Source organism: Lissotriton helveticus, chromosome 8 (assembly GCF_964261635.1).
Source record: "Lissotriton helveticus chromosome 8, aLisHel1.1, whole genome shotgun sequence".
In the NCBI taxonomy this organism is placed as follows: Eukaryota; Metazoa; Chordata; class Amphibia; order Caudata; family Salamandridae; genus Lissotriton; species Lissotriton helveticus.
The window spans coordinates 864,938,776-864,962,713 of NC_136069.1; the positions used below are offsets into that span (position 1 = coordinate 864,938,776).

The following is a 23,938-nucleotide window of genomic DNA, read 5'->3' on the forward strand; positions in this document are numbered from 1 at the left end:
AATGATACATACCATTCTGACTCACTATTAGGAAGGGACTCCCTTGACACACCACTTCCGAATAGCGACTCGCAAACACTAATATGTAAGTCAACTAGTAGCAAAATAGCTTTTGTACATACCACCACCCTTTTTTGTGGTCGCAAACGGCCCAATTTCCCGATTGTGACCACAAAAGATAGTCCTAAATCTGTCCCAAGGAGGCAAGCCAGGGATCATGTATACCCTATATATGGGCTTGATTCTTGTTATACATGGAGCAAACATTTAGACTAGTTAATAAAAAGTTTTTATGTACAGCAGAAGTTGTGAACCTGCATATTTGAAGGTGCTCTCTTATGTGACAATAAAGAAAAAGGCAGCTCCATAATACAAAATATTTGATTAGGATCCCACAATTTGAGATCAGTTCATGGGTCAAGTACAATACAGTTAGGTCGAGTAGATTATTCAAGTTACTAGACCTGCAGGGCGAGCAACATTTTTAAGATTTTTCGAGCCCTAGTTGCTCCGGAAGGAGTACATTCTAACTCCAACTAAGGACCGAGGGGCTCCTTTTGGGGAACAGGACTCACTCTAGCAGAGACCAACAGCAGGTCTATGCATTTCCATTTGCTGCTAATCGGCTGGGCAGGTACAGGGCAACTAGAAGCTTTAAGTGTCCCTGTAGCTCAAAGTGCGCATGTCTGGCTGGCCATCGCAAGATAGCCACCCAAAATGACATGTGCACTTTAAACTTAAGTGCACAGCCCACCACTCCTCCCCGCTGCTGCCACTCAGCATCAATGGCCGTGCCCCATCCTGACACTGGGTTCGGGATGGGTTGGTGAAAAATAAAATGGTATAAATTAATGGTAATATAAATTATTACCATTTTATTTGTCATTTCTGGTTTTTTTTTTGTGCATTTTATTTAGTGGGGCAACGCTCCTCCGCTCCAATGGAGGAGGTGCTCCTGACTGCCAAGACATGTAAACCTTAAACACACATGTCCTACTTTTCAAACATCATGCACCCTGCCCCAGGGGTGGTTAAGGCCTAACTTAGGGGTGACATATAAGCTTTAAAAAGGAAGGTTTAGGCATGGCAAAAGGTTTATTTTGCAAGGTTGAAACTGCAGTTTAAAACTGCAATACAGGCTGCAGTAGCAGACATTACACATATTTTACAGTGCTACTTTAGTGGATGACATAATGCATGCTGCTGCTCAGTATTAGTGTTTAACTTACAGGCCCAGTGTACACGTAGACACAGTAACTGGAAACATAAAAGTAAATTAAAGGTGGCCAATTGACTATGTTTTAAGAAGGGAGCAAATGAATGTTAGCACTGGTTAGATCAGAAAAGTTAGGGACCAAAAGCAAAGGATTTGAGGCAAAGCCATGCCAAGGATGTTGGGTCTAACAACAACCCATGGTAATATTATACTCTAACTTTGGAAAAAGGGCCACGGATTTAGAGCCTTTAAATAAGTCAACTTGGGTGTGGTGATTCAGTAGACCTATGCATCCACTGCAGGGAACTGTGGCTTATCCCATACTCACACATTTGAATTCTAACAGATTAACTCAGAATTGTAATTTTCAGACGTTGATAAAATGAATGCAGTTGGGTAAAAGTGAGCATCTGTTATTCTGAGCTAAAGATGAGCGTGCGCTTCATGTGCACTTGTATTATGTTAAGCATTAAACAGACAAAGCACCTTGAATAATAGATGTTAAATGTTCCTAATAAGTTCTATTTTCTTAAGAAATGCCCTGTTTCGTGAGCCAAACACCTTGCAATGACCCAATTTGATAAAGTACGCCTTATACCCTATACACCGCGTGATAATAGCTCTTCTGATAAGTACCAAAGTTTAGCTGGGACTTGCTCACCATTAGTTATAATGGGGTAACCCAGTGACCCTCAGAAACTGGGTCCTAAAGCTAAACAAAAACAGTGGTTCTGCTGGGTATATAACAATTTATTTGTCTTGATGCACTTACAACAAATTATATATCAACATTGAATGTACAGTACACAAAGACACACAACTCCAATTTTGGTTACAAAGGTATCTCTTATTATAGATACCGTGTGTGTATTTATCAGTAAATCAAATAGCTGTCCATGACAAAAATGACATAAAAATACACATAAGAGGTGCAACGCTTGGTGACTGGTAGTGAGTGGTGATGACCCTGCTGTACAAAATTAAGAAAGGTGACATATATTCAATACAAATACAAAGAACATAAACTCTCGTGTGTCCACTTCTGAGTTAAATAGTCACAACAGACTCAAAGTTTTTCTTTTTGTTGCGACTCCATATGGACAAATTGACATAAACAACGTCGACGTTTCGACCCTATAAGGAAGTGCAGATTTATTTGCATCTAGGGCGGGTCTTCATTAGGGCAGGGGATGTGTAAGGCAGCCTGTGAACGTAAAGGGGTAGGTATTAAGACCCTGTGTAATTCATGGGTTGGCGATTGGTGAGCTAGAGTAATTTCTTCAATAGCGCTCCTGGCCTGGGTGTCAGCCGACATCCTTGTGCGATTTTTCTTTGATAATCTTAAGCAGGAAATGCGCACCTTCTTCACCAGCCGGTGGGGAAGGTAGGGGTAAGTGCCGCTGGTAGCGATCACCTGGTGGGGTAAAGGATATCATTGTAAGGCGCATGCTCGGCACTACGTAAGTGATTCTAGTAGTCGCCTATGTTTAGTGTTTACGGTGCACGTGATGGGACTGTCATGCAGCGCTAATTTGTACTATAAGGCATGGATTCCAGTGTAACTAGTAAAACCCACGTTAGGCTCAACATTCAATTTGTCAGTCTAAAAAGAGAAGGTCATATGCAGCCGTCCGTGATGCTAGCGTGCTCGTGACATAGGGAATGGATTCCAGTTTTTCTCGTTAGAGCCCTCGTTGGGCAGATCAACCAATTAATCAGTGTCATTTACAGCCGCCCGTGATGTATACATGCTCGTGAGGGTGGAACGAGTGATTTATGTACTATGTACAGTGAGATCCACTAATCAGGAGGGCGTCTCGCCGGGGGATTGATCTTAGCGCAAGATGGTGAAAAAACGCTGGTTGTTGCAAGTGGCGTGCTAAAGTAGAAAGAGTCTGTAAGACTCATAAAACACTTTTAGAAGCGCGGGGTGTTTGCAAGCGCACTGGGAGAAAATAATCCATATAGGCATGTTTAAAGGCTAAACTGATTACTCTTGGGGACGGGCGAAGTTAAATCATCGAAGCATGCCGGCGAGCCGTTTAAACCGATGCCTCGTCCAAATTACAAATAGAGTCATGATTCCCTCATACATATGCTAATAATATAAACAATCTGTTAGATATAATGTAGGCCATTGGAGGATAAGGGGATAGTTCTGGGGGGCCTTCCTAGCGGGCGAACTTACTTGAAAATGTTGCTAGCAGGACGTCTGTGTACACCTCTGTTCGGCGATGAGTGGCAGGGGGGTTGCCCACGCCGTCTCTATTTAACATGCCTGCGGCCGTTGCCTACGTGTCCTAGTACATGTATTCCTACGCGGTACTGGTCAAATGTAAAGCCTGGAAAAGGGGCTCAACATTAAAAGACAATTGTGTGTGCTATCTCCAAGCAGAATTGGTTTTTAATAATTACTAGGACTGAAAATTCTGGCAAGGATTTAAGTGTAAACTACGTGTAGCGTGGAAAATGCGAGGTAGACACTCAATCCAATGAAAGCATGTGCTTATTCCCAAGGTCATTTCAGACACTTAAACAAACGTTTTTACACACACTGAAAGCATTTAGCCTGTGCTTATTCCGAGGATCATTGCACACATATTTTATGAAACGACAGCATTCATTATGTTCAAACATGCTAAAAGCATTGAAAGTGGGGGTGTGGCCAAGGCGTCAAGATGGCAGTCGCACTTTGTGAGTGCTCCGGACCCCCTTCCATCATCCGCCTTCATCCTACCTGCCACAACGCCTATTAACGCCTCTAGCCTGACTGATGGTGCTCGCCGCCTCCCGAACTGCCTGCGGATCCATTCCCGGAGCCGACGGGCGTCTCCTGTGTCCGTACGGCTCCCTCCGGCTCGGCGGCCAGGCGCGAGACAAGATGGCGGCACCCTGGTGAGTCCCTGCCTAGGTGACGACCTGCCTCGCGGGCGGCCCCGCATCTGCTTCCTCCTACCTCTGGCTCCGCTGCGGACATCGCCAAAACCCCAGAGATCGCCGCGGACCGGCGGCAACGGAGGCTGGGTTTGTGCTGGCCCCCCAGGCGCACTGAGACTGTGGTGACTCGGCGGCAGGACGCCGCGACAAGATGGCGGCCCCCTGGTGCACCCCGGCCCAGGGGTCAGCTGCCTTGTGGGCGGCCCAGCATCTGCTCCCCCCTGCTTCCGATCTAACTGGAGAAACCGGCGGAGCCCTGGGGAATGCTGCGGACCGGCGGCGGCAACGGCAGAGGCTGGGTTCGCGCTGGCCCCGTGGTCACTGAAGGCTGCGGTGGCTCGGCGGCCGGGCGCCGCGACATGATGGCTGCCCCCTGATGCACCCCTGCCTAGGTGGCGAGCCGACTGCTTCATCGGAGCCCCGAGGAGCGCTGTGGACCGGAGGCGGCAGCGACGTCAGCTGCCTGCGTGCTTACCCAGGGAAGCTGGCAGTTGTGGCGAGGTCTCGGGCTGCTCCTTACCCACACGGAACCTGGAGAGAGCTGTGGTGGCCCGACTTGTCCCCGGGACGGAGGGGCGCCCGGGCCAGGCCTAGCCGCCTCAGGAGCTGCCCCATATGTACTCTTGAGGCCTGCTGATCGCCCCCGGTGAGTGACGACGCCTTGATTGGTCTGCGGCTGGGGCCCGGCGCAGGCCTTGCTGGCTGGGGCCTGCCCAGGTGGACGCTGTTCCCTGGACCTAACCGAGGCTGCTGAGTTGGAGGACACCGGGCTCCCCCGAGCACTTGATTGCTGGCGCCGGAGTGCCCCTGCCGCTCTTCCCCTCTCCTATGCCCCACCAGGCCGGAGGAGCTGCCACCCGGCCTGACTTTGCCCACTAGAGCTCTTCGCGCCAGCTGCCATTTCGGATGAGTGTAGGAGCTTTAAGGCGTGCGGCGCTGCAGGGGATCCATTGACCACCAGACGCTGTGGCGGTCTCCACCCTGCCCACCTCCCGACTGGAGGAGACGGAATGCCACCACCCTGGAACCTACCCACTGACGACGGGCCGGTGAGTTGACGCCTGGATGCCTGAGGGGCTGCGCAGTGGTGGGGGTTCGGCCATCTTGTCGGTTGGCATATGGTGAGGTGTGCGGTGTGCAGTGGCTCTATCCCGCCCCCCCTCTGTGCCCCTCCCTGACCGACAGGGGTGCCCGATCAGCTGGTAGATCGGGTGGGATCCTTGGGATGGCAGGTGGGCCCTCGTCCCAAGATTCGCCCTGGCCTCAACTGAGGAGATGCAACCACCTTGCTCCCCGACCACGCTGAGGGGCTGACGTGCCCAAGCCTTCCCTAAGGGGTGCCATCGCGCCTGGATCAGCCTTCAGAGACTCCGACCGGCCTACAGTCCCCGCACCGGGCAGCCCGCCGCCCCAGTCGTCCTTCATCTGTGGTGCCAAGGACTGCGTGGGATAGAGGCCTGCAGACCGCTCACTTAAATTACCACGCGGCCGAGGCGTCCCGTCCTGCGACTGCCCCTCTGTCCAGGGGCTCTGTGACCCTCCGCACCCATGGGCAAACCCAGCGCGCCCTTGGCCTCTGACCCAACATCCCAAACGACATTGGACAAATTCGCCCAGGTAGACCGAGGGTCTGGCTTGGAGATGACACCTGGCCCTGGCCCATCTGGAGGGGACTTGGCGACTATCCTGCAAGCGATTTCGACATCCCAAACGTCTGTCGAGACCAAGATAGGAGAGGTACGGGTTGACGTGTCCCTTATTCGTCAGGACCTCCGCAAAGCCACGGAACGAATTACAGAAGCTGAGTCCTGGATCTCCACTGTAGAAGATGATGTCTCCACCATTAAAGCCCAGATGGCCCGCCTCCAGTGACAGACCTCGGAGCTCCAACGTCGGGCCGAGGATGCCGAAAACAGGGCGCGCCGGAATAACTTGTGCCTCCTGGGCTTCCTGGAGGGAGTTGAAAAGGCAGATGCAGCGACCTTCCTAGAGGACTGGATCCGCACCTGGATGCCCAAGGAGAAGCTCTCTCCTTGGTTCGCGATTGAGCACGCCCACCGATCTCTAGCTCCCAAACCACCGCCGGGAGCCCCGGCCAGACCCTTTATCCTCTGTGTCCTCAACTTCAGTGACAGAGACGCCATCTTGAGAGCAGCCAGGGAGCTGGGACAGATACATCATCGAGAATCCAGGATAATGGTGTTCCCGGACTACTCAAGGGAGGTCCAGTCCCAGCGTCGCTCCTATGATGAGGTGAAGCAGAAACTCAGAGCGATGGACATCTGCTATGGGCTCCTCTTCCGGGCCCGACTCAAGGTGTTCTTTCAGGGACAGACCCTCTTCTTTGACTCCCCACAGGCGGCGTGGACCTGGCTCACGGAGGAGAGGCCCCTCCGACTGGATGCGACCCAGTCCCCACCCCAAAGTGCCCCAGACTGACAGAGCAGCGCTGCGTCCAAGCTCGCAGGAGGGGCGCTCACCTGGGGAGAGGGTCCCGCTCGCCGGAGTTGAGGGCCCGGCGGACCTTGCCCCAGGTGCAGCAGCGTGATCCCGACCCTCCACCATCGGCTTCGTCCCTGATCGACCTGGGCAGTGCCCCCAGAACCGCAGACGCCCTACGACGCTCAATGTCGGACACTGACCTCTCCAGGAGCCCGTTGATTCGCAGATCCGAGGAGGACTCGGACTCATGACTGGCGGCACCACCGCATTGAAATGTTCTGACCCGGGTCCCGGAACCTGCGCCCATGTCTGAGGCGCCGGGATTGGAATCGGCTGGGGCCTATTGCCCGGACCCGCTGAAACTCTTTCAGCCCGGTGGCTGGGGGCTCGGGGTTTCTCTTCTTCTATCCTATCTTTGAAATGTGATGACTCTTCACTTGTCACTGTTGGTAATCATCCATCCATGTAGGGGGGTCCTCCCTAATGGTTTCTTGACCACTGTTCCTACCCCTTGCTAACCGTTTTAGATTAGCACCCTTCCCCTACTAGGGGCTGTTTCTTGTTGTGGGATTGACTTTGGGGCGACAGATGCTTCCTGTTTTGAAGTGTAGGGTGGGGTGTGTTGGGGGGTGTGGGTGGGTAGGGAGTCAGTTTGCTCCCCTTGGTTGGTTGTTGTGTTTGGGCTCCTACGGGCCGCCCTTTGCCTTGACTTTGCGCTGCCGCTCCTCGGCCTATGTTGTTGCCACTCGTGAGTGGCAGGTTGCAGCTCTACTCCTATGCGCACTGCAGTGGAAGGGTCTCCGTCTGACTCCTAGTCCCCATGACTCAATGGTTTGTTATTTTTGGACGCCTACGAGCCGTCACGGGAGGCAGCCGCGGGCCGCTGCCCCCCATCCCACCCTCTCCCCATTGGCCCCTGGCGCCTCTTGTCGCTGAAAGGCCCGACTTAGTGATAGAAACCGACAAAACTCCAGAAGATTTGCAACCTTCTCAAACTCTTCCTTTGGAAGTGGACCAGACAGTGATTCAGAGAGATCAAGCACTAGCACAGACCAGCAGGGATACCAACAAGGGACCTCGTACCAATCACATGGTCCCTCTTTCCTGCAGATTCCATCATACCAAGCAGGTGCACAATACCAAGACTCATTTGGTCTCTCAACTTCTTCTTTTTTAGGGGATCCCACATGGAACAACAGAGATCCCAATTGGAGACGCCCGACCAGATGGAACCAAGGGAGAGGCAACCGACGGAACAATGCCAGGGTTCGGTTCCAACTACAACCACAGCAGGACCATGGCGAAATCAGCACCAGACGCCAAATGTACCAATGGTAGCTCCATTACGTGACACCACCAACATTGAAAATACAGGCCAAACCAACATAGAGCCAGTTAATCAGAGGACCACCACGAATACGAAAGACCCCACCGTGAACATCTCCAACTATACCTTAACTAAAGCAGAGAATGACATACTAGCCAAAGGATTATCATTCATACTTACCTCCCCACCAAACTCCTTTAACATCAAGTTGGAGCTTCAACAGTTCTTCAGGAAAATTCGCCTGAAGTACTTCTTTGTAAATAAGGATGAGTATAGTAGGAAACCAGCAGCCACAAATTTTCGTCCTGCGTCCACCTTCATTCCGGCCAACCACTTAATGAATGACAAAATCTTAGCCTATGAAAAAGTGGTAATGACTAAAGTCATGAACATACTGGGGAGCACAAAGTACATCAAACATAACATCTCTAAAGATGAGAGACTGGCACTCCGAACATTAAAATAAAATAAATCAATTGTGATAAAGACAGCAGACAAAGGAGGAGCGGTTGTCGTTCAGAACACAGAAGACTATATAACGGAGATTTACCACCAACTGAACTGTGAGAACAGTTATACCCGCACACCAAGAGATCCCTCCAATGAGATTGCAAAACTGATAAAAGAGGTCACTAAACATGGATTAGATGAAGGTTTCCTTTCAGAATCAGAATTTAAGTTCCTGAACAGAACGGACCCCAGGATCTCTACTATCTATACCATCCCCAAAATCCATAAAAGCATGCAAAAGCAGCCTGGAAGACCAATTGTATCTGGATGTGGATCCATTTTGGAACCGGTGAATCAATATCTTAAAAGTTTCTTATAACCCTTTGTGCTGGAGACCAGATCATTCCTTCGGGATACTATGCACATGATCCAAATCCTTGAAAACCAACCATTTAACAAATCTACACAGTTCTTTGTCACTCTCGATGTGTGCTCCTTATACACGAGCATACCACAGGATGAAGCAATTGAAGTGATCAGGAAAACTCTTGACACCTGTCCATCTCCGCATTGGATCCCGACTGATTTTTTGGTGAAACTGTTGCATATTGCAATGTCTAAAACCTACTTAGTTTTCCAGAACTCATTCTTCTATCAATGCAGAGGAGTAACGATGGGAACTGGGTTTGCCCCAAGCCTGGCGAATTTGTACATGGATAACTTCGAGGATCAGTAGATATACTCCAACCAGAACCCATACTGAAAAAACATAACAACTTGGAACCGATATATAGATGGTATCGTGATGATTTGGACTGGAGATGCAGAAAATTTGAAGACCTTCCTCGCATGGCTGAACGACCATTCCCATGACATCCAATTTACCATGGCACACAGCACAGACTCCATACCATTCTTGGACCTGACCCTAGAAGTAGAAGACGAAAGTATTGTGATGAATCTATATAAAAAAACTACAGACTGAAACACGCTTCTACAGTACAATTCACACCACCCAAGAAACCTTACGGATAACCTGCCCTATGGGCAATTCTTGCGCCTCCTCAGGAACTGCTCCAGACGTAAAGATTACTTCAAGGAAACGGACCTACTCATATCCAAATAAGATTACTTCAAGGAAACGGACCTACTCATATCCAAATTACGTGATAGAGGTTACCCAAAGGATCTACTGAACAGAGCGAGAAAAAGAGCCTGGTACAGACCACGAGAGACACTGTTGGAAGAACAAGAAAGCGATGAAAAAATTGACGAATTAATCTGTGTCACTACATTTAACACGAGAAGTCACGAAATAAACACAGCGGTCAAAAAATACTGGAATCTTATAGGACCAGACATCGGAATGCCAGAAATGCCCATGAGTTTTTTCAAATGTGCAAATAATATTAAAGACTACGTGGTTTCCTCCTTCCTGGAGACTCCAAAAGCCCCAGACATTAGAACCCAGCTCGGCCTACCTTCAATAACTGGCCATCAGAGATGTGGGAGCTGCAAAGTGTCCAAGTACACAAAGACTGGGAATTCTTTGACACACATGATGAAAACTCAGGCCCTTACGGACTTCACGAACTGCAATAGTCATAATGTAATCTATGCCATTAGATGTCCATGCCAGATGATCTACATTGGTCAAACTACCCAAAAAATAAAGAACAGAATTCTACAGCATCAGAGCAGACTTAGGTGCAAGGTTCTAGGCGCACCCCTAATGGATGGCCATTTACCCTGCGCTGTACATCATCATATGTCTATAGAATCCTGGGCTTTTGAAATGGTGAAATGTACTTAAACACTGTATCCTGCAATGTGATGTGCGTTTTAAATACTTTCAATGGTTTTAGCATGTTTGAACATAATGAATGCTGTCGCTTCACAAAATATGTGTGCAATGACCCTCGGAATAAGCACAGGCTAAATGCTTTCAGTGTGTGTAAAAACGTTTGTTTAAGTGATTGAAATGACCTTGGGAATAAGCACATGCTTTCATTGTGTTTAATAAGGGTTGTTGGAGTGTCTACCTCGCATTTTCCACACTACACGTAGTTTACTCAGATCCTTGCCAGAATTTACAGTCCTAGTAATTATTAAAAACCAAATCTGCTTTGAGATAGCACACACAAGTGTCTTTCAACGTTGAGCCCCTTTTCCAGGCTTTACATTTGACCAGGACCGAATAGGAATACATGTACTAGGACACGTAGGCAACGGCCGCAGGCATGTTAAATAGAGACGGTGTGGGCAACTCCCCTGCCACTCATCGCCGAACAGAGACATACACGGACGTCCTGCTAGCAACATTGTCAAGTAAGTTCGCCCGCTAGAAAGGCCCCCCAGAACTAACTCCTTATCCTCCAATGGCCTACATCATAGCTAACAGCTTGTTTATATTATTAGCATATTTATGAGGGAATCATGACTCTATTTGTTATTTGAATGAGGAATCGTTTTAAACAGCTCGCCGGCATGCTTCGACGATTTAACTTCGCCCGTCCCCAAGTGTAATCGGTTTAGCCTTTAAACATGCCTATATGGATTATTTTCCCCAAGTGCGCTCGCAAACACCCCCCGCTTCTAAAAGTGTTTTATGAGTCTTACAGACTCTTTTTACGTTAGCATGCCACTTGTGACCACCAGCGGTTTTTACCATCTCGCGGTGAGATCAACCCCCCGGCGAGACGCCCTCCTGATTAGTGGATCTCACTGTACATAGTACATAAATCACTCGTTCCGCCATCACGAGCTCGTATACATCACAGGCGGCTGTAAATGACACTGATTAATTGATTGATCTGCCCAACGAAGGTTCTAACGAGGAAAACTGGAATCCATTCCCTATGTCACGAGCACGCTAGCATCACGGACGGCTGCATATGACCTTCTCTTTTTAGACTGACAAATTGAATGTTGAGCCTAACGTGGGTTTTACTAGTTAGACTGGAATCCATGCCTTATAGTACAAATAAGCGCTGCATGACTTTCCCATCACAGGCACCTTAAACACTAAACATAGGCGACTACTAGTATCACTTACATAGAGACTGAGCATGCGCCTTACAGTGATATCCTTTACCCCCCCCCCAGGTGATCGCTACCGGCGGCACTTACCCCTACCTTCCCCACTGGCTGGTGAAGAAGGTGCGCATTTCCTGCTTAAGATTATCAAAGAAAAATCGCACAAGGGTGTCGGCTGACACCCAGGCCAGGAGAGCTACCGAAGAAATTACTCTAGCTCTCCACAGTTTTTCAGGTGAGCACGTCCCTGACAATAGCACTTCTCCAATCGCCAACCCCTGAATTACACAGGGTTTTAATACCTACCCCTTTACTTTCACAGGCTGCCCTACACATCCCCTGCCCTAATGAAGACACGCCCTAGATGCAAATAAATCTGCACTTCCTTATAGGGTCGAAACGTCAACGTTGTTTATGTCAATTCGTCCAAATGGACTCGCAACAAAAATAAAAAAACTTTGAGTCTGTTGTGACTATTTAACTCCGAAGTGGACACACAAGAGTTTATGTTCTTTGTATTAGTATTGAATATATGTCACCTTTCTTATTTTTGTACAGCACGGTTATCACCACTCACTACCAGTCACCAAGCATTGCACCTCTTATGTATATTTTTATGTCATTTTTGTCATGGACAGCCATTTGATTTACTGATTAATACACACAGAGGTATCTATAATAAGAGATACATTTGCAACCAAAATTGGAGTTGTGTGTCTTTGTGTACTGTACATTCAATGTTGATCCATAATTTGTTTTAAGTGCATCAAGACAAAGAAATTGTTATATACCCAACAGAACAACTGTTTTTGTTTAGGGACTTGCTCGCCGGCAAATAATCAGTGGAGGCAGAAACAAATTAATTCCTGCATACTCAAGAGCTTCCTTCCTTGAGACTTGAAATCTGGAGAGCGTTCGCCAGAAAGAAAACTTTTAATTACGTTTTTCCAGGGTCTATCTAATTCGCTGGTCCTTCATTTGTTCTCTAATTGTTTTTGTCTTCTTCATTCCTATTTGGTTTTTTTTAGCAAACCACTTAATGTTATAGTTATCTGCAGAGGTTACTTTTACATTTTTCATTTCTGCACTCACATACTTCAAAGTTAACTGTTCCAAAGTGTATTAAGGCACGTACAACAACCACATGCATAAATATAGGTGAAACTTCTCCTCACCATTAAATTCAGCTTGTGATTAATTGACATTGCGGAGTGTTCCAGTGCTTTAAATACCGATGCATAGCAGTCACTTAGCTTTGTATATTTTCCAACTAGAGCAATGGAGCAGTTCTGCATCATCCGTTCATATCTGATGGGGAAAAAAGAGCAGAATATCAAGTTAAGACAGCAATTTATTATCACAAAGTGTGGGAAAAAACTGTTTATATTCATATAATCACTCTGACAAATAAGCTCTGCTTCTGAAAGAAGACGTAAAACCACTGATATTCGCGGGGCATGTTAGCGCTATTTAAAACTCTCAAATAAATCAATAATTGTGAATCTTTTTGTGGGAAAGTGGCATTTCAACATCTGAAAATTATGTAATCTGAGCCGTAGGCTTATAATCAATATGCATTAATAGAAAAACGGAAACTGTGGAAACCACATTGGAGGAAACCAAATTGTGGAAAACCAATTTTTATGAAATAGAAATAAATCGAAAATTAAAGGAAACATTTTAAAGGAAAGCTAATTTAAGGAAACAGCCACATTTCTACCCCTGAGTGGAGATTAGTCATAGTGAGGGTTTTTTGGTTTAAGGAATGGGTCATGTTTGGGGGTGATGAGTTTTTCTTTTTAGAGTTTTTGGGGTAGTGTTGGCTGAAGTTTAGGGATGCTAGAAGAAAATAATTATTCTGTCTGCAAAATGGTTCGAATGACGGAAATCCAAATAATCTACCCACTCCTACTTTTTCAGCAAAAGGATTCACCTCCTTTCCTGGGAACATGCTTTGAGGTAACAAAACGTTTCCAGAATTCTACGCACCCAAAAACCAAGATGATGCAACTATATATAGAAACTTGACCTGAAGCAGAAGATGCTTGGTATGGTATAAACTGACAAGCACTGTTTCGTGTAGTGTTCAAAATCTTGGGAGCTGTATCCATTTGATAACATGCTCCCTATTTTATCATTCTGGCCGGTTGTGGAGATGAGAAAGAGGTGATGCACATGGGAGCCAGGCATTGTGGCAAAATGATAACTTCAACTGACGGAGATCAGCTGGGATTCAAATGAAAAAGCAGAACCTTCCACAACATTGGTATTTATTTTTTTAACATTTCCATCTGTATTTATCCATATTTCTTTTTTGCCCATCTTCTTGGTATTTATCCATATTTATTTTGTGTTTTGATAATAAATGGAGCAATAAAATGTTATAGTTCCACGTTTATTTAAAGTTTGAACGTGCACTCATACATAGATGCCTGTCACGATTTAGCAATTTAAGCAGCCATGTATAACAAAGCAATACACTCACAGGTACATATTAGCGTTATACTACAAATATTTGATAACATATGCCTGTATTTAAGGAAATTCCGTTTTTTAACTCTCCTTGCTGTCTAACTGCTCAGCTGTTGCCTGGAATTCATGAAAAACAGCACAGAGAGTCTCTCACAACAAGCAATATTTTCAGAATGTTTCTGCTTTTAAAAATAAATACAGACAGGAAACACATTGTTTTGTGTCTGTATTTATCTGTAAAAAAATTGTAAAAACGGAAAAAATGAAGCCTGAGATATAATTTATCAAATTCCTATTACATAAATTATGTAATGCAGTCCCAGTATGCTTTCTTTATCAATTAGGCCCGTGTCACAAGTCTCATACATGTGCCTAATTAGACTTAAGTACGTTGCTCACAAAGAGACAGCTAGGCTCTGTTGGGTGACAGGGTTCAAAGAAAGTGCCCTCGCTGTACAATTTGTTTTGAAGCCAAGCCAACTGTCTTGCTTGCATCATTATTCCAGAGAAAGTAAAAGGAATGGACTTTTGTTGCAAAGACCTGCCAAGCCGGTTCAAGCAGAACAGTTCTAAAACTTGGGCCTATATTTACGAGACCCTTGTGCCGACATTGCATCACTTTTTGTGACCAACGGTGGCTCAAACCACTAAGTCATATTTTTGAAGTAACTCAATCCACTTTGTATGACTCTGAATGGCCTCATGAATATAAAGTAAGGCAAATCAGCTAAAATTGCTGCATTGCCACACTCTGCATTAGGGAAGCTAGCCATAGGCATTTCGGTGGGTGTTTCCACGGCACATGATGCATCCCCAGATTTACAAGATGTTGTAAACCTGGGGCTGCGCCAAAACACCTCCCCAGGGGATGTGCAATGAGGAGAAATATCACTATTTCTCCTTGTTCTTTCCTCTTTCTATGTGTGTTGCATTCTGCAGAACATATAGAAAGAGGGGAAGCCTCCCAGGATTGTTTTTTGTTCAGGAAGGTGCCCCTTCCTGTACAAAAACAACCCTGCATGCAATGCAGACACCCTTTGTAGGAAAGAGCCTCTTTTTACATGGTTGGCCCCCACTTTTTGCTTGATGTAATTTCCAACTGTAAGTGCACAAGGTCCCTGCTAACCAGGTCCCCAGTGACAGATCTCTCTTCCCCAAACTGTACAACAATTGGCACAACTTCAGTGCCCCCTGTAAGTTCCTAATAAATGGTATACCTGGTACCCCAGGGCATGGGTAGCAAGGAGGCGCCAGCACTGGTTTTGCCACCCCAGGGACCCCTCACCAAGGATACACACTCTTTTGTAGTGTTTAGTGTCTCTAATCTGTTTCTTGAGTTCCACGTCATAATCAGCCTTGTCTTGGATTACAATACCCCTCCTTAGTCTGCCAGTTTTAAAATTATAGATATGTCACTTTTTGAGAGAGTGAATGACTTGTCTTTCAGCTAAGGAGATATTGTATGGAACGAAGATCCTTGCTGATTTCAAGCCCTCAAGGCCCTGAAGAATGAGTTTTTCAAAGGTCAATAACACCGGTGGCATCCTTGAGTTAGAGGGATAGAAAGTGGTGGGAGGCTTAAGACCAACTTTCAAATAAAAGCAGTTATATCTATCATCACAACAATGGTGTGAACTATTTGCAAGTTACCTACATGTTATAATCTGTTCAATCCCTGTATGACACAATTTTGCCTTACCAATGTGAATACTGTAGACAGATTTGAAAACACCTACACCTTGCATAGTATTCTTTTCCTTTTTGATGGGCAATGGAAAGTTCCTATTGGTTTTGAGTTACATAAAGGACATAGCTACACATGGCAGCAGCGCTAGTATTAGATAATATGTTTCAACCTCCAGCTTCTCTTTCTGAAAGGGAAGAGGCAGTGCTACCTTGGAAGCGTTGGAAAAACATTTTGATTCATACCTATTCTCAATTAGAGATGAAAAATATTCTGCTGCCAAGAAACTGGGAGATCTCTTACACAACATAGGAGTTGAAGGCAGGAATATATATGATAGTTTGGAGACCATATTGAAAGGAGATGGTGAAGGAGAAGCAAGGGAAATCTTTGATATGTTAGTGATGATGTTGGAGAAACACTTTGATACCATGTTAAATGTTGTTTTGGAGCGACAAATTATTTGCCAGAGCTCAAGAAAAAACTGAAAATGTGGGGAACTACATAGAGTTTGTACAAACATTAGCATGTACATGTGACTTTGGTCTTATAACAGATTCACTGATCAGGGACCAATGTTTGCAATGTGCCAATAGGAGGTGAGCTCAGGAAAGACTATTAACAAATAATCCTGATCTCAGAGATGCCATCGCTTTAGATTAAAGTAAGGAAAATACTAACAGTTGGTTACAAGAGATGTGTAATAATAGGTCAATTGACAATCCTGTTGATGATGTTTTGTATAACGCAGAGAGTTTGAGTGAAAGGAGTTGTATACTTAAACTGAACGTAGAAGGGAAATCGTCTAGGTAGACATAGACTCTAAGAATTCAAATTGAAATGTTATCAATATGGTAATCCAGGTCACTCTTAAAATATTCAACACTGCTAGTCCAGAAATTCAACCTGCAGAAAATGTGGTAAGGAGGGGCACTCTGCCTGTGCTTGCAAAGGCAACAAGTTCCATAGTGCTGAAGCTTATTCTGAAAGTTTGAGCAAAATGTTTTTAATGTAAAATGAAGCGAGAATGATGTTGATGCCGGTCCCATAATTACATGGAATGTTGTATCACACTGGATGGTAAGAGTATTATAATTTAGCAGATTCCTCTTAGCTTAGCTTATACAATGGTGTGAGATAACAACTAGGAAAAGGAACATGGAAATTATCAACTCTCATTACTTCCACCTAATATTTGTCCGGTACCGAAAGGTGAAGCAAAAATGTATGTTTTGGGGTGTAGTGTCATGACAACTGAATTTCGTGGTAAAGAGACTGCAGGGAAGTTTTACGTTGCCAAGTGTGGTGACATGCGGAGTACATTAAACCCCAATGAACCAAAGCGAATGATGCCGGTGAGTAAGGAGGTTGGACATGAGGATATTTATGAAGAATTCCCTGCAGTATTCAGTAACACTCTGAGTCTCTTAAAAGATTTTGAACATAAAATAATTTTAAAGAGTAACGCTATTCTGTGCATTCACAAGTTTAGAAAGGTTCCTAAACTCATGTTAGAACCTCTCAAAAAGAATATTCACAAGTTACTAGAGACAAGAGTAACTGAAGAAACTGAATCCTCAGAATGTGTAGGAAGGTGGCTACCTGACTATGGTTACCCCAGATTTTTTGCCTGTGTTTAGCTGGTTTTTTGACTTAGTTGACCTGGTTCCCTGCTAATCAGGGCCCCAGGCCATCTGCTCTCTCTGTAAAATGGATTCCATGTACCCTAGGTACATACCACAATTGGAAATGGACTCCTTGTCAGCCCCTGTATAATGCACTATAGGTGCCCAGGGCATAGGGGCCACCAAGGCCTACCAGGGGCTGCAGCATATCTTTTGCCACCCCTGGCTGGTTCTTAAATTGACACAACTGGCTGATCACTCAGCTGGGGTAAGGTGGTGTAATCACCCCTTGCTTAGATATAGTATACCTATATCTAAACCTATATCTGGACACATGTAAACCTGTGAGCCACTCCTATGGAAGGCCTCATCAATCCTGGAGGCAGGGTGCATGGTTTTATGTGAGATGGAGCTCTAGCATGAGCTGAGCCTGTCTGCAGCTGTCGGGAACAACTCCCTAAGCTGTTTCAGGATAATGCCATACCATATACTCTTAAGTGCCTTATAATCCTCGCGGTTAAATAGCAACTTTGGTTTGGCTTTATCAAAACATGTCGTGTAAGGTGTCATACGATTTGGAATACCATCCCCTCGCCAGTTCTGGCGACGGGGATAGCATTCCACCCCTCTAGAGGGGTAAGACATGTTCCTTTACTGTAATGCGGTTAAATTCTCCAAAGACCTTAGATCCACAAAATGGATGCCTCTGCCACAGACAAATGTCTGGACCCCTGCAGCTGACCGAAACTCAGCCAAAGGGGTCCTGGACAAAGGGTTTCCTGTCACAGGAGGGTGTCACCACCCTCCAGACAGGAGATAGTGGATTGTAGCAGGGAGGTCTGAAAGAAACCAGACACTGCCGGGGGCGCACAAGGCTGCCCCTTGCATAATCCGGCCAAACCGGTTCTGGGGCACTCCAGCCCTCGTGCCAGGGCGGCCTGGATCAAAGGAAAGGGGTGTATCCACCCCCTTCCTGGGTCCCACCCATAGGGGGGGACCTAGCAGGTAATCACGCCCCCCAGATTGGAATAAGAGTGGGAGCAGTGCCAATGCACATCAGATTTCCTGGAAGAAACATTTGAAACGAAATTCTGGACCCTTCGCCCTCCATCTCATCGTGGAAGCCCGAAGAATCTCCCTTGTGGTCAAGGAGTGACCACCCTGCAGCAGCAGGCACCATCCAGCCCTCGACGTCTACTTAGTTGCAGTTCCCGCCGGAGCTCGAGCGACTGAGATCAACGAGATCAAGCCTGCCTGCCTTCCAACAGCCCGATCCACAGTCCCTGCAAAGCTGAGACCCGTGGAGGCGACCGGAAGCGTGGGGCACGCCATCTTGAATTGACCACGAGACGCTGACCGTGCAGCCCACGAGTGACCCTCGAAGCTGTGCACCGGGGTTTGAGAAGCCCCCACCCTGAGCTACTCCTGAGCCGAAGTTCAGCCCTCCACACTCGACGAGTGCTGCGTGGGGCCCTTCTGCTCTATTTGGCTCAACGCGTTGGCCCGGTCACTTGCCAGCTGGCTAGTGGTCCCTGTGCCTACGAAACTACAAAGAAGACTCGTGAATCTGGTTGCTCTAGATCCACACCAGCTCCCCTGAAAAGGAGCCCCGACTCTGACCTTCCTGGTCCGAGTGAGAAGCAATCTTCCGATCCCGCGTGGATTGCTCTTGCCAAGTGTTGTTTGCTCCAAACTTGAAGCCGACTGCACCGACGGTGAGAGCCTGCGTGGGACAGATCGTGACCTGCTCCTGGACGTCGCAGATGCCCTAGAGCCCACGTGACAGCGGAGAGAAGCTCCTCGACGACCACCTGATTGCGCCCGACATTGCCTGGTTCCATCCTGGTTCCACCCTGGTCACTGCTGAGTGACCCAGACTCTGTCCCCTCTGCTTTCAGGTACTTTTCGACTTGAGTCCACCCTTGGACTCCACCGGACACTTCACCTTCAACCTGCCTGCAGCCCTTTCAGCTTCAAGCACCAAGAGCCTGCGTGTCAAAACCCGACGCCACTTCGACCCTGTGCACCCACTTCCTGTGGGTGAGGTAACTTTGCTCCGCCGGTGTTCCCACACTGGTGCACATCTCTAGGGTCTGTGTGTTAAGTTTTGTTCCTCTAGGTTCAGCGGAAGTGTCCTAAAACTCTAACTTTGTCATTTTTACGCACCATTGGTTAACATTGGTGCATGCGTGCGCTTTCCGCACATCTCCCGAATCCCGAGGGCCATTCCCGACTTCAGCATTGCTTGTCCTGACTGCTCCCAGCGATTCCCTAGGCCCTAGGCCTAACCACTGCTCGATTGGTATCTCTTATACCACTTGTTTAGTATATGGTTTGAGTGGCCACCCGCCCTCATCCATAATTGTGCAACTTGTATGTTTTAACAGTGCTTTTGATTTGTCGCTTGTGCCCCTTTATTCATAAAGAATACTGGGGATTGTTTTTAGTAATAAATACATATATTTTTATAATATATACTTGTGTGGCGTCCTTTCATTTGATATTACAGGATTGTATGTGGTAAAACAGCTCGCTTAACACGACCTCTTAAGTTAAGCCTTTAGGCTGCTTAGTCCATGCTACCCCTAGGATAGCTTGTCTAATAAGGTTGACTTACAACCAGACACCATAAGGGATTGTTTGGTCTGATAATAGGTGGTTCCAGAATTGGAAACATCACCTATCAGGCCAACTTCTCACATTGGTGAGCAGCGGTGCGGATTTGAGCTTGCTGTTGTTTTACCATTGCAATCTTTGTATCAAATTGAAAGATCACATCAAGTACCTCTAGGTACATATAAATCAAAAGCTTAGCATATTAAGTTCTACTGAACTTAGTAGTTGTAGGTTGAAGGGAGTAGCACACCCTGACTACAACTCACTAGTAAGGTACAGTAGGAAAACACTTAGTGTAGGTAGGTGCATCACTTACACCACACTAGAGTCATGTCTGACACAGGAAAAGCCTCAGGGTCTACTCCTGTGACAGTTGACCTTACCCAGGCAACTTCCAGCTATGACAAGCTAACCCGAAAGGACTTGGTTGCCTTGTGCAAATCAAGAGGGTTAAAAAGGGGCAGAAGCCCCACCTGTCCAATCCTGATAGCCATTCTAGAACAGGATGACTTAGAAAGGGCGAAGGGAATTCCCCTAAGGTCAGGAGATGGAGAGAACCCAGCTGTAACTGGTACCCCTCAGGAGGAAGAAGGAGAAGAGGTGGATGAGGACTCAGAGATTGAGGACACAGAAGACCAGGGTCAGGAGGGTAGCCAGGTTGGATTTGCCAGGCTTAGCCAGGCCAATTTAAACCTACTGGGAAATGGAGAGGGCCAGCACCTCCCCAGATCCCACAGTCTTATTCTCCCAGGCAACAGAAGAGTGAGATCTCCCTCAGGGGACTCTCATATTTCTAGTGCCTCCAGAGAATCTGAGAGAGGTATGACTGCCTCTCAAAAGACTGAGCATAGGGCCAGAATGAGGGCTGTCAGACTCCAGATAGAGAGGGAGGAGGTAGCCCTGGCTCAAGCTAAACTTACCTTGGCTCAAGCTAGACTTACCTTGGCAAGAGAGCAAAAATTGTGTGGCTTAGATGCCACTGGTGGCAGCAATATTCCTAAAGAGAAACCCAGGTCCTATGATAGTAGAAACCTGACAAAGATTGTGCCCCCCTACAAGGAAGGGGATGACATCCACAAGTGGATAACTGCTCTTGAGAGAGCCTGCATGGTACAGCAGGTTCCTGAGGAACAGTGGGCAGCAATCTTATGGTACTCCTTTTCAGAGAAAGGGAGAGATAAGCTCCTCACTGTCAGACATGAGGATGCAAACAATTACAAAGTCCTGAAGAGTGTTCTGATAGATGGGTTTGGCTTAACCACTGAACAGTACAGGTTGAAGTTCAGAGACACCCAGAAGACACAGACACAGGACTGGACTGATTTTGTAGATTGTGCTACTAAGGCTCTGGAGGGTTGGCTACATGGCAGCAAAGTACATGACTTTACAGGATTGTATAATTTGATTATGAGGGAGCAGATCCTAAGTAATTGTCAGAACCAGCTCTTACACCAGCACCTGGTGGACTCTGATCTGACCTCTCCCCAAGAATTGGGAAAGAAGGCAGACAAGTGGGTCAGAACCAGGATTAGGCCTAAGAATCAGGACAGTAACCAGAAGAAGGAGTCTACCAAGCCTCAAGATAAGGGTGGGGATAAAAATAAAGAAAAGACTTCCCCAGGGCCCCAAAACTCCAAGAATGGGGGTGGGTCCCAAGACACTTCTTCAACTGAGAAAAAGCCTTATTGTTATGCCTGTAAACAGGTTGGGCATTACAAAACAGACAACTGTTGTCCCAAGAATAACAATAAAGAAAATATACCTCCAAAGCCAGCTTCAACACCTCCTGTTACTGTCAGCAGTAATCCCCCAGGAAGTGGAAGCACACCCAGGAATCTGGGTGGGTTTACTGTTGGAGCTCAGGTGGACCCTGGCCTATCCAGGTCCCCATCACCCAATGATCTTGTTTATGAGACTGGCATGGGGTTTGCCAACTTCTCTGCTTGCCCAAATACTTTGAGCAAGTATAGACAAGAACCCATCATCAATGGTTTGAAAGTTGAAGCTTTTAGAGACACAGGGGCTAGCATCACCATGGTGGCTGATGGCATAGTCCCCTCTAAGCAACTTTTACCTGGTGCCACATACCAGGTTACAAACATTGATGGAATCCAAACAAATCATCCCATGGCAGTAGTAAGTCTCAGCTGGGGAGGTGTCATTGGCCCAAAGAGAGTGGCAGTGTCACCAAACTTGCCTGTAGACTGCCTACTTGGTAATGATTTGGAGATCTCAGCCTGGGCTGAGGTTGAACAGGAAACCCATTCTAGAATGGTGAATTCCAATGGAAAGGTTAGTGGGGCTGTAATGGCTACAGCCCCAATTCAAGATGTCCTTCCTGAAAAGGTTGGTAGGGCCGAGAAACTCTCTGCCCCATCTTTAGCAAAAGCTCTTCCTGAACAGAATAGCAAAGCTGTTATGATAACAGCAGAAACACAAACTGAGTCTCCTCCTGAAAAGGTTGGTGGGGCTGTGATGGCCACAGCCCAAACTCAAACTGACATGTGTGTTGTGAAACCTGAAATGATGGATAACTCCACACAAACTGAAAGCATGGAGGAGGAAGAGAAATCTCCCCCTCACCAGACTTTAGGACAGGATCAGCCTCCTCAGGGAACTGATCTTACCCCTGATGAAGGAACTGCCCCAGAGGTGGTTGGGCCTAGCCTGACAGAACCTCTGATGTCAGTGGACCCTTCTCAGGTGGGACCCAGTCTGGAGCAGGTAACCTGCCCCTCTCTACCTTGCCTTAGCCAGCCCAGGGCTGCAGAGGACAAGAAGGACAGTGAGACCCAGAGGGCCCCCTGTCAAATAAAGCACCCCCATCAACAGATTAGGGGCACCAAAACTAGTAGCCCTAGTGAGGTGAAAACTTTAAAAACTCCTGAGGGAGCCCCCTTAAAAACAGTTAGGGACCTCCCACAGATGGATTCTGTTGGGCACAGCCAAACCTGGGACCCAAAGGGCCCAAACCTGAACTGTCCCTCCAGCAAGCCAAACAGAGGGACCCAGCCTCCAGCTTTAGGTAGCCAGAGGTTGACCCTGAGAGCACAGTGCAACTCAGTTAAAGAAAGAAAGGCACACATGGTGGAAGATAATTGGAGGAAGCCAAGCCCTAAATTAGTAGAGCCTCACTTCAATACTCCATATCCAAACCAGCCTTTAACTTTGCATAAACACACCCAAGGTAGTGATTCCCTATGGTGGAGACCCTCTAATACCCAAAGGGTGAGGGACTGCTTAGTGGACCATGAGACAGGGGGTACCCATGCTAGTGCAGGTACTTCCTTATATGGCCACTCAGGCAATATAGGCTTACCTGGCCAAGGATAGCCTTATCTCCTTTCGTTTGGGGGGGGGGGGTTATGTAGGAAGGTGGCTACCTGACTATGGTTACCCCAGATTTTTTGCCTGTGTTTAGCTGGTTTTTTGACTTAGTTGACCTGGTTCCCTGCTAATCAGGGCCCCAGGCCATCTGCTCTCTCTGTAAAATGGATTCCATGTACCCTAGGTACATACCACAATTGGAAATGGACTCCTTGTCAGCCCCTGTATAATGCACTATAGGTGCCCAGGGCATAGGGGCCACCAAGGCCTACCAGGGGCTGCAGCATATCTTTTGCCACCCCTGGCTGGTTCTTAAATTGACACAACTGGCTGATCACTCAGCTGGGGTAAGGTGGTGTAATCACCCCTTGCTTAGATATAGTATACCTATATCTAAACCTATATCTGGACACATGTAAACCTGTGAGCCACTCCTATGGAAGGCCTCATCAATCCTGGAGGCAGGGTGCATGGTTTTATGTGAGATGGAGCTCTAGCATGAGCTGAGCCTGTCTGCAGCTGTCGGGAACAACTCCCTAAGCTGTTTCAGGATAATGCCATACCATATACTCTTAAGTGCCTTATAATCCTCGCGGTTAAATAGCAACTTTGGTTTGGCTTTATCAAAACATGTCGTGTAAGGTGTCATACGATTTGGAATACCATCCCCTCGCCAGTTCTGGCGACGGGGATGGCATTCCACCCCTCTAGAGGGGTAAGACATGTTCCTTTACTGTAATGCGGTTACATTCTCCAAAGACCTTAGATCCACAAAATGGATGCCTCTGCCACAGACAAATGTCTGG

The 23,938-nt window shown here is 46.9% G+C and overlaps 1 protein-coding gene across 3 annotated transcripts in view; it reads right to left on the reverse strand.

The window, feature by feature from the left end:
* The window catches only part of CTPS2 (CTP synthase 2), a 2,098,303-nt gene that overhangs the window by 1,114,446 nt on the left and 959,919 nt on the right, over positions 1 to 23,938 (reverse strand). For all 3 annotated transcript variants that reach the window (XM_078657669.1, XM_078657667.1, XM_078657668.1), the window contains one exon: positions 12,584 to 12,716. In XM_078657669.1, coding sequence (XP_078513795.1) covers positions 12,584 to 12,716 — 133 coding nt within the window. The remainder of the gene's footprint in view (positions 1 to 12,583; positions 12,717 to 23,938) is intronic.